A 12,262-nucleotide genomic window follows, 5' to 3' on the forward strand; every position below is an offset into this window, starting at 1 on the left:
TCATATTTGCTACACAAAAAAAAAAAAAAAATCTTTAATAAAAATTACTAATTAACCGCCCCCCCCCCCAAGATTCTGACTTAGATTTTACATTGTCAGGTTAACCTGTTTGATTCTTAAGTTTCTGTTTTAAAAAACAGGAAAATGATAGGCCAATCAATGTTTTAGTAATGCAGGGTTTTCCCCCCCAAGATGAATATAAAACTTAAATTGTCTTTCAGATAATTTTCATACACTTATTTAAAATTCCCACTCCGCCAGCTCTCCTTTCTGATTGCTAATTTGCTCATGTCCTTTTGTTGGATAAAGCTCTGGGGACCCGTGTGGCCCCTTTCCATGGCACAGCAGGGCTCTGCGCTTGGCTCACAGCTGCGCGTCACCTGCAATGACCCCAACCCCCCCAGGTCACCTGGCCGGTCTGGGCATCTCAGTTTCCCATGTACTTCACAGCGCACAGAAACACACCAATGCCATAGACAATCCTGGGGCACACCTCGATGTGGAGCAGCCTTGAACTTCAGTGAACCCTGGCTTTTTTGGAAGGTCTCTTTACAAACAAGATGCACACAATTATTTATACACAGTAATGAAGAGGAGGTATAAACCATATTTGATTTTACCAAGCCACAGACAGTATGTGTTGAGAATGATGAAATGTTTGGTTTTCCAACTGTGATCATCTTATCAGAATCCCAAACAATATCTACATGAAAACTTTTTAGAATAACTAGATTTTAATAACTTGCATGAGTTTTAGAACAGCTGGCCAAAGCTTGCTCCAAGTAGTCAAGAAGTCTTACAACACTGAGGAAGTTCCAGAAGATAACTCTGTGCCAATACTAAAAAATAAATTAGGGTAAAAAAAAAAAAATGACCCTACCACATCTCCACTCTCAAAAGGCATAAATCAAGTTCAAGAACTAGGGAATTCAAGTGAGATGAAGTTAACGATTATCAATATAGGTTTTACAAAAAAATGTGGCCCGTCAAAACACACAAAGCTGAGTTTTGTATGTTGTTAGATTTAGGAAATGAAGCAATACTAAGAAAGTATTAGTTAAGTTAGTTACATTAGTCTCCAGATGCAGTTATAAACAGGAAATTGTCATTGGGAAGATATGTTTCTAATGTATTCCAGCAGGGCTTGTTTCTGAAGCATGACATTATTGAACAGTGACCAGGAGGAAAATAATTACTGATAAAATCCACAGGCAGAAAAAATAAGAGGGGAAAAAAAAAAAAAAAAAAGAGGGAAAAGTAATTAACAGTCTGAAATCTAAAATCGTTCCATAGGAAGCTCAATGGTCACAATGGCTGATGGAGGGGCAAACAACACAAATAATACCTCGCCAGCCAGACTACCACCGCAGGTTGCCTGTATCCAAAAAACCCCATCTCTGTTGCAATACCAACTCTGTGAATCATACATACAGGAACAAACTTTCTTTCTGGGGAGACTACCTTGTGAAGACAGAATTAAGAAACTCTTGATGTCACATTAGGCTTTCCGCTAACTGTGGACTTTCTTATGAAACTACAACTGGGAAGAAGAACGTGACCCCTGGATATTTCAGAAAGATACCTAAGAACACAACAGCTGCACCATATCAGCTGCTTGTGAGGAACTACTCAAATTGTATGTGCTGAGGTTTGCAAATGCAAAAAGCTGCTGACAAAATGAAGAAAGGTCACAGAATATTTGCAAAAGCCAGCAGAGGACTGGAAACCCACTTTAAAAGAAACTCCATCAAATAAAAAACAAGCTAAGGGTGAAAGAGAAACACAAAAGCATCTCTTTAACACAGACTTCCAGAAATGCAAGTGAGCTTCTTAATCAAAGGTTTACTGGGCTGCAGTGCCTGAAAAGTACACATAAATAAATTCAGAAAGTCTGGTGTGGTCACTTCAACAGTTTTCCTGCCTGCTCCTTCTTCTATGTCGCGACAGGTATCATCCACCCATCAGTGATTCCGTTCGTGCCCAACCTTCTCCAGAATGCCAGGCTCAGCCACCTCCCAAACCTGTGCAGGTTTGAACAGCAGATCCTAACACTTAGGCAGGCATCAGCCCATTTGCTTTTTTTATTTTTTTTTTCTTCTGTTTTTCCTACTCGTTCCTCCTACCTAAAGAGGACCCTGGGGGACCTCCTGACAGGGCAGATTTACAAGCATTATCTTCCCCTTCCAGCACGCATCTGAAACAAGGCAAGAGTTGCAGCTCACAGAGTTTCGAGATTATTTAAAAGGGTAAAAATCTGTAGCCTCCCATTGGCATCAAAATGCACAACGATATAAGATTATAATGAATCACAGCATGGCTTGAGAAGAGCTACGATGGGCCAAATTCTTAAGCTGTTGGTTTACACATACGTAGTTCTCAGGCAAGGCAGCCAGGTTTGGCCCTGTAACAATATCAGCAGGTCAGTGGGATGGGCTAGCTTTTATTTCACTGCTTTGCAATTAACATCCTATTTTTCTTGAATCTTTTATGGAAAGCAACAGATATAAATAAATTTATTTTCTATGGTTTAATTTAGTTTTTAAAATTAAAAAAAAGAAAAATTTCCACATATCTGGTCTATTATTACGGTAGCAGGGAAAACAGCATACTCTGAGACTTACCTTTGAAAAGCTTATATGCATCAAGTCTCAGCAAACCACAATCAGAAGATTAATCAGCCAAAAAAAAAATAAAAATGAGGAAAAAAAAATATCACATTTCAAAAACAGCCAGGAGGCTTTAGTTGAAGAAATAACGGTTAAAAAAAAATAATCCCATCTTAATCAATTCATGCTATACAAATTAAAACTACGTTATTTTATTTAATATTAACACCTCACTGCACAATTCAAGAGTTTATTATAGAAACTCAGAACTTGAAAAGGTATACATTTCTGTGATTTGGGTGCTAACTTTCAGCCCAGGAAATAGAGGTTCAAGTCCTTCATTTTACACAGGCTTCCAGTGAGACCGCAGACATCGTCCTTCATGTGAACACCTTAAAAGATAACTGTTTGAGGGAACACAGGTGTCTAAGCTGAGACATCACACTATACCTAGCACTGAGAAGATATTTCTCATCTTTTTTTTTTCATAACAACACTCATGATAAGGAAAGATGCTGGGGGGGGAAGAAAAAAAAAAAAAAAAGAAAAAAAAAAGCCCTATCTCTTTTGCAGCAACTGCATATACCATCTTTTTTGGTCATATTACGGTCCAAACTATTATGCATGTTTTATGTGGGTTATGAAATTGCAACCTCTGAAAAATAGCTGTCTCAAAGATTAAAAGGATGAAAAGGCCACAGAGCTGCAAACCTGAACATCTCAATCAGTTGGCTAGGGAAAAATCTGTCTCAGAAACCCATTTCTATGGAATATGTTGTATTTTATTTTCCAGACACACACTGGATGGAGAAGGCGGCTATTAATTGATTAACTACAGCGCAGAAGACAACGCAGTACCATCTTCTTTCCATCTCTCACTCCCTGAAGGTTTTTTTGGTTAGTTGCTTGGTTTTTTTGGGGTGGGGTGGCGGGGCTCTTTTGCTTTGTTTTGTTTCGGGGTGGGGTTGTTATTTTGTTTGGTGGTGTGGGGCTCTTGTCTTTTTGGTCTTTAGGTTTTGGCTGTGGTTGGTTTTTTTGTTGGTTTGGAGGTTGTGGGGGTGTTTTAGTGGTGTGGATTTTTTGTTTGGTTTTGGGGTTTTTTTTGAGAGGGTGTAAGCAGGTATTCTCTTCTTCAGCTCTTCTCATCTGGTCTGCTTTGGTGTTCAGGCTGGCCCTGGCTGGTCTGGAACCACACATTCTGCTTTCCCCAGTACTTCAAAGAGAACAGTCGTGGCCGTAAGGCTTGACTGGAAACCTCTTTACCCCAACATTAAAAGATTTGCTGTACTCCACTCTGTCCTTTCAACAACAAATAAACCCCAGCTTTAACAGAAAAGAGAGCTCAGAACAATATCCACTGATGGTCCAGCAAGGGAAATAGCAGGACAGCACCACAGCATGTGTGGAAGAGCACTCTTCACTTTGTGTGTCCTTACGTGCCAAAGAGCTGATGAAGAATATTTCATGTGGCTTCAAAGTGATTAACTCTACTTACATTATCTCTAATCATCTCCACTTACAGAAGAAAAGAGGAGGAGAAAAGGAGACTGAGCTGGAAGTCGGGTAAAGTAGGAACAGCCTTAAGTTATGGACCTTGCAAAAACATCCCTTCGAAGACTGTAAAAGGAACAGCCCTAAAATCAGGTGTTTATGCCTGGTTTCTCCCCGACACCCTTCCATGCCACTTTCTTACCCATGCTCTGGTTGTGCTGCCCTTCCCATCTGTTATGCTGATCCCTCCACCTTTTCTCACCTCTGGCAACACTTCAAGCTCTTTTTGAGAAGGGCCAAATTAATTCTTACAGTCTGATTTAGAAGTTACATCCTTCATTAATTAAGGACAGTATTCATTTAACTTTATTCAAAGGTGTAAATGCTGTCAAATCACACTTTATAATGTAGGCATGTGCTGATACAACACCTTGGTACCATTTTCCTTAGCTTTTATTTCATTCTAGAAATTTGACTAGCAACCGGGAAGGAAAAAATTGTTTGTAATAAATTCAATTCACCTTCTCTTAGAAATAAAAATACACATTTTAAAACATTAGCGTTCAACTTTCTTCTTTCTTCTGCAGTACAGCTTGAAGAAATTTGAAAGCACAAGAGGGAAATCCCAGCTAGAGAAAACCACTGGATAAACCTCTAGAAAATTTAAGTACAGATGCTTGAAAAACTGTATTCAAATTGCAACTGACCCAGTAAAACTGTCAAGTGTTTAGAAAATGCAGTAGTAGTGTTTGGGATAAAAAACGTACAATGAAGCGTCAAGAAAAATTTCCTCCAAGTTACTGCGTTTTCGTGTAGAACATCAGCGCCACCTGCTGGTACACGCTCATGGGACGGCTGCGGCAGTTTTGCACAAACCTACGTTTGTCAAGCGAAGAGACTTAGCGCTGCGTGAGTCAAGAGCTTTTGATTTAAGGAAGTAAAGAGTTGTGTATCAAACGTCTATTCTGACACAGTTTGATGACATGATGGCTTAAGAGAAATAGTTTATAGCTGACAATATTTCATGGCCTATGTATCACCGCAAGCACGTGACTTCAAAAGGTTATTAATGCGATGCACACCAACTGTAAAAATAGCTCCAAATAAAGTCAGCTTTTTTCTGTTAGCTATTAATTTTCATTAAAAGCAAATTGTGATTAAAAACATTGTGATTAAAACCAAATCCCTATAATAAAAATATAGCCTCACAAGCTATACATTAAATTCCTATAACCCTCAAAACACTAAATAAGTTTTCTTTCAATATAAGACATTACTTTTCAAGCTGGTTTTACTGGTTTAAAAATTTTAATTAACATATTCTAAAAACAAGCTAGAGATGTGTGGTCTATAATAAAATCCAGTACCGCTAGGCTTCTCTTCAAAGAATTCAGATACACAACATAAGTCAATATTGAAATGAGTCTTCAATTAATTGAGGATTGTTTCAAATATAAAACCTCTTCATTGCTCTCTGAATTCTGTTCCAAGATTTTTCAAGTCTTTCCAAAAGTTGTCTTTAATTACTTTGTGAATTTTCTAATAAACTTGCGATTATATAAGATCCCATGTAATACCTGACATCTAAGCTCCAAGCTTCCAAGCTTGAAGAAAATCCTCTAATTTTGGCAGCAACAATTCAGACACATATCTCCAAGGCAGTTTATTTAGGGAACACGTGTAAAAAGTTAGAATGGATTCCAACAGTGCAATGACACCACCGGGATATACAAAAAATTTTTACTTCTAAATTTTAGTGCTAGGCTGACATGTTTTTTCCCAAGAAAGGAAAATAGCTCTGGCTATTTCTATACTTCAGAGAACAGGTATTTGACATCCTTTTTGGACCTGCTGTCACAGCACATTATTTCAAGGGACCAAATTATACAATCCGAACATCAGAGCGCCTGGTGATGAGCAAAAGCCCAGCTCAGCCTGCGGGTTCCACATTGAGACAGAAACTTAGCAGCTGCTTTACTTAGAGGCAGCCTGATAGAACACCATTAGACTAGAATCAAAACTTCTCCGTAGCAGGATATTATCTTGACCGATTTCTGCACAGAATTAACAGTGCAGCGGGTAACAGGATTTTATAAACAAAATACCTAACACAACGTGCTTCACTCCAGTATCAGCTGTAAGCTGTGCAAGGTGCACACAAACCCATACATTTTGTTTCCACTGGTAGCATGCTGCAATGATTAAAAAAGGGTCACACTTATATTAGCCTAAAAGACTTGAAAAAAACTCGGCAATAATGTCTCTGATGAAATGCAGCAGAGTAAATCTTTTTGGCATAAAACGTTCTAAGAATTGACTAAGCGAATTTTTAAAGGCAGCTGTACTATTCTGGTAGCGTGAAAATAAAGGCCAAGAACTTCTGGTTCAATACCTCAACACAATTACTAATTAATCTTGTAAAGGTGTTTTTTCAAGAGAAACCTCAGTATTGAAAGCTGAGCTATATGAGGTGTTGAAACCAGGACAATGCCTTCTTTCTTTTATTTTTTATTATAGTAATAACACAGAATCACATTTTTCAGCATTGATTCTCAAAAGTTTCTGTTTCCAAAGAACTTCTGCTTACATGAAAAACAGAAACTCTACAAAAAGTTATGGAAAATACAATAGTAGGCAGAACAATTTTTACATCTAAATAAACCGATGCTCCAACAGCTCTTAGGAGGTAAACATGAAACAGCGCGATTCCACAGCAATGTGCATTAGCAGGCAGATGAAACCAGCATTCCTGCTGCAGCTCATGGCATTGGAAGGGCTGTAGGCATATCAGCTGTCACTCAGTCAAGTCAAAGCCACGTTATCAGTTAGTAACCCTCAACAAACCATTCCCTTAGGACACCTCCTAACTGTCTACTGAGTCCCTCAGTGCCCAAGGACGTACAACCAAGGAGGTACTGTAAACACCTGACCTTTGTGCGCACAGAACTTTTCCAATGAAGCACGAAGACCTGGAGGACAAGGCAGGAATGCCCCTTGTCATAAACAGGCTTGGTTTGTAAACCCTGTTCTCTCACGACAGCTCTGTTTCCAGGTGCGTCACCAGTTGTCACAGCTGGAGGGTGAACAACGGTCATGCCCGTGCCGCAAACCCTCCCCTCCACGCTAAGTCAGTTTACGTGGATCAGACACGTTAGCTTTAGATGAAGAGCAGTCAGGGACAGCCAGTACTCACAGAGCTGTTGTAGCCCACTTACGGTGCGGTTTGACGTTCTTACTCCTGCTCTGTGGCACCAGCACTTACCTTGAGCAGGTGAGTACTCTGTGTTTTGCAACAGGAGGCAACTCACCTAACCAGGGCTCACAGGAAAGCAACACACAGCCCAGAGAAATGCAGGACAGACGTTACTGATATCGCTGTTTTTTCAGTCAAAGCAGCATTCATTTTCTTAAATTCCCTGGCAACACATTTGGAATGCCGCATTAGAGGCATTCAATAGCCATAAAGCGAGGATGGCAGCTAAAACAAATTGTTGCTATCGAAGTCTGTATTAATGAAGCCCTGAAGTTTCCAAAGAACAAGCATTACACATTAAGGTACATAAACTTTATACTATAAATAATTGTATAAGCTAGGAGACAACTGAATATTTGTACAGCAGAACATCTGATAATGTGGACGTAATAGGGAAGGGCCCTGTGAAGAGAGCAGGAAAAGCAACTCCTTATAGATTCAATGAATTTACCTAGAAACACTTATAAAGCGTTAGTTGTTATGTTACAAAATATACATTCTATTTATATTTCATTAAGAACTCTTTCTTACCTTCAGTTTTCTAACAGCATCTCTTACAACTTCTGTGCCTTTGGGCTGCTCTACCTCCGTACTGCCGAGAAACTGGAAAGATTGTAATTTGTGAGAAATAAGTAAGTTATGCATTGAAAGGCCTAATTAACTCAGGTAATCTTATTTTCCAATTATTTCCAAGTAACATTTTGGAAACACAATCGTTCCAATAGTTGATAAATAAAAAAAATCTTCATACAGCTATTTTTATTAAAGAAAATAACAAGAACTAAATTCTAATTCAACAAATCAGGGTTATCAAAAGCAGCTTTTAAAAAATGTTTTATTTATCTCAATCCTATACAAGTGTGTAAATTAGAAGTTAAGTACCTTTTTCCACTGGGAAACTGTCACTTTGGTAATATCATCTCTTTTGGAAAAAAAATTTAAAAAAGCAAAATAAAATACTGACATAAGATACTTCCCATGAATCAACAAGAGCCAATGGTTTGGACAATGTTACTAAAACTTTCATAGTGATGCAAGGTAAATTAAAAAGACCTGATTTTGCTCTCAGAGCTGCTTGGTACAGTAATTTCATGGACTTAAAGGAATTGGGCTCCAACTTACATAAAAACAAGGCTCATATTCAAAGAAATGCTACTAGAGAGCGTGTTTTACCAAGTAAGGTTTTAACAACAACCAAACATACACCTGTTAAGATACAAAGTATATACAAAGTATAATATTTCAAAGGTATCTTACTGTTTCTTTATTTGTACACTGAAATGCCTTTACATTCTTGTGCACGGTTACGCTTGCCTTCTACTACACTGTTATGAAAGGTACAACAATCCTGCCCAAACCGCATCTGTGTAGTAATTTTGAATTGCCCAATTTTCTCATTGAGGTGCAGTTGGTCTGAGTCACACCAGGTACCTGAATATGCCAAAATAACGCTAGAAAGAAGGAACAAACCCCTTTTTTCTCTCTAAAGTACACAATTGCCTGTGCAATATGACACACAGACACGTATAATTTTTGAGTCTTAGCAGTTTCAAAAAGAACTTACGTTTGCCACACGACAGATGCTTTCAACATAGTTCCTCTGAACTTTTACATTTTATTAAAACTTAAAAATGTGATTACTGCAGTCAATGTGCTCAAGCTGTACTCCTGCAAGGAAACTCTGCAGCTTTACCAACAATCCATCGCATTAGGAATTTGCTATTAACTCTGAAATACGATGTGCCATCTTGAATACACCAGTGTGTAAATCAAAACACTATGCACATCTGCTGTCAATATTGCCTACTATTACAATTCTCCAGCTAGGAGAGCAAGGTTTTATAATAACAGAGCAGAAACCTCTATCATTGATTAGATGTCTTCCATGCAACGTTTCTGGTAACTTTAAATAGAGGGTGTGTTCTTCCCTGGAAAAGTGACAGTTGCAGAGAAAGCATATAAAGAACGATCCTTGGACATTATAGATCCTACATGTGACAGAAAGGTGAGTAAATATATGTAAGCCAATGTATGTGAGTGGAAAAAAAAACCCCAAAGCTAGCCACAAGCTTAAACGCGCAAGAAAGGTTCTTTTATACATATATATATAAATATATATGTATTATATATATATATATAAACATATATATAAGAACCTTTCTTGCCTGACCTTATTTACTTTTTAAGAGGAATGCTGATCATATCAGATACCTGCACACAAGTGTATCTATCCAGCACCCACTTGGCACAACACAAGAGGCAGAAGCAGGATTGCTGTCAAGTTTGTGAGTAGGCGAGGGTACTTTACATACAGCACTGCATATAAAGCACTGCTTCCTGCAGAAACATGGGAAATAGCAGCCGCCAGCGTGGACAAGGCTCAGTGACCGGAGGACGCGGGTCCCTGCGCGCCGCGGTGACGGGGCAGACGGCTGAGCGTACTCCACGCGCACTTCCCAAGACCCGTGAGCTGGGAAACCAGCAGCTCCAGAGGCATTATCAACGTAAGCCGCCTGGTACTCCTCGATACAGCTTTAGGGGCCAGGCCTTGGGTGGAATTGTGTCCAGTACAATTGTAGATGCCCCGGGTAATGCTGCCTCGCCTGCAGCAGCTTCTCCAGAAGGGCACAGGGCTGCCCGGCATTTCTCAGTTGCTCACTTCCATCTAGATGGCCGAGATAGCAAAAGAGAGCTCATAAGCAAGAGAATCATTTCCCCTCCCCTTCCCTCTGTTATCTCGCTCTGATTCACAAAGTCCAAGAAAGATGAAGGTATCTTTGCTGCGTTCAATAATTCCCAGCAGCAGACTAATCTTTCCATAAACAATAACTTCCATAAATACTGTTTTCCCAGGGGGGAAACTTAGCCTATACCTCACGCTAACTCACATTACTGCCTTAGAAAGTGTAAGCACCAAATTAAGCTTCTGCTGCAGCTAGGGAATCTGTTAAATGTCACTGATTTGTTAAGCCCATAGCAATGTTCCCCAAATCAGAAATTACCATTTCTGATGACGGAGGGGAGGGAGAAGTAGACATCTAAAGAAACTGCTGAAAGCACAGGCTGAAATGACTGACAAAACCTGAAGAAACACGTACTAGATTGGGTTTGCTCTGCAAGTCACCAATGAAATAAACAATCAAGACCCAAAGTATACGGGAACATCATAAGCATTATATCAATATTTATGGAACACAGCCAGAATTCAAGCAGTCATTCACAATGAGCTGTCTTCCCAATGAGTATCGGGTTTGACATTAAGCATCACTACTGAAATTTTTATTGCTCTCAGCGGTTTTGAACTGGATGTAGAATTAGAGCTTATGCTTAATGAAGTTATTCAGCATAGGAAAATATAGTAAAATGCAAAATTTTTTTGCATTTTATTATTTTTTTGCATATTATTAAAAAACAAAGATGATTTGTATTTTAAGTGTTAATATCAGAAATTCGGAGACCATGCCATGGGTTGCATTGCTCGTATCTGATATGCATTTGTATCTCTGTTAACTGCGGTTCCATTATTTTTATTCAGATATGCTCGAATCTTATTTATAACTGCTTGCACATTTTATGCCTCACCTCCACAAGTTTTCTCATTTATTTTCGGTAAGACAGTAATAAAAACAGCCATTGAGAGCAAATATTCTGGATATTTGTATTAATTAGACCGATCTATGTGGGGGCAAAATATTAGCACAATTTCAAATCAAGACAAGTTATTTTCTAATTATAACAGAAGAATAACTATGCAATACAGGTTTAACATATAGCTAACATATTAACTGGAGGCTTTTTATTGCTTTTTCAGCTACTCTGTACCTTTTCTGTGTGATCTGTCTTATCATCGTATTTTGTTTAATATTAGGTACCAATTACCATGGCATTACTCCTGATAGTTAAGCTAAGCAAACACATCTATATTTGCAAAGCTGAGACTTTAGATGACAAGCTCAACGTGAGGAAGGCCCCCGTGTTTGTACAATCCCTACCACAGCGGCTGCGCTGCCACCTCAGGGATTTCTAAAGTAAGTAACTAGCAACCAATTCACCATCCTCATGATATGGGGAGATGGCCACTTCATTATGGTCTTCTCAGCGGACTTTTCTCACCAAATCTCACAGAAAGAACAAGTATTTGTTGTATCAGGAGTTTGGTACAGCTGTAGCATCAATAGTATAAATACTCATCGCGTTTCAAAGAAAAATTAGTAAATATGAAACTTCCCTTTTGAGGATCAGGTTCCTTTAGAAAGCAATACTGATGCAGAATTCTAGATAGGAACTTTAAAAGTCAGCGATTGCTTTGATCACTCTGGGTTCCCTTCCGCGGACCTGGCTGATGAGGAACAACAACATGAAATCTAACTGTTCCTGAGAGCCAACTCATACAACACCCACACTTCATTGGAGAAGACAGAAACAGAAAATAATGTAGCAGTTCCCCTTCAGATCATTCACTATTAATCCTATATGCAAATTAATTAACACTTAAGAATTTAATGCATTTATTAACGTCAAATCCATAATACAGAGGAAAAACATTTACATAAGATTGTTACATGTATTTTACTGTTTGGAGCTACTAAAAGGGTTATTCTTTTAATTGGTTTACTTCACGCATAAGCCAACTCAAAGAAGAATGATCAATAAGTTAGGCTTGCCACTAGGCTGACCTTTTAAAATATTTATGTATTGTTGAGATTAGTGCTAATGGGAAGTTCACCATAATCATACTGAGTTTCAGTTAGACAATTTAAGAAATGCCAAGATGATGACATTTACTCTTTTGTATAACATCAAGCATGCTAGGGCAATGTCTTCCCCGTATAGATTACTACACGCTTTTCCCTGCAGTCCTCTGTTCTTCCGAACGCATTCCCTACAAAACTGACGAAATTTATTTTCCTAA

The 12,262-nt window shown here is 38.6% G+C and overlaps 1 protein-coding gene across 4 annotated transcripts in view; it reads right to left on the reverse strand.

Moving 5' to 3' along the window:
- Positions 1 to 12,262, reverse strand: part of GULP1 (GULP PTB domain containing engulfment adaptor 1) — a 162,981-nt gene that overhangs the window by 38,288 nt on the left and 112,431 nt on the right. For all 4 annotated transcript variants that reach the window (XM_056349933.1, XM_056349934.1, XM_056349931.1 and 1 more), the window contains one exon: positions 7,882 to 7,953. In XM_056349933.1, the coding sequence (XP_056205908.1) occupies positions 7,882 to 7,953 (72 nt within the window). The remainder of the gene's footprint in view (positions 1 to 7,881; positions 7,954 to 12,262) is intronic.

The sequence above is a fragment of the Falco biarmicus genome, chromosome 8 (genome assembly GCF_023638135.1).
Source record: "Falco biarmicus isolate bFalBia1 chromosome 8, bFalBia1.pri, whole genome shotgun sequence".
Classification (NCBI taxonomy): Eukaryota; Metazoa; Chordata; class Aves; order Falconiformes; family Falconidae; genus Falco; species Falco biarmicus.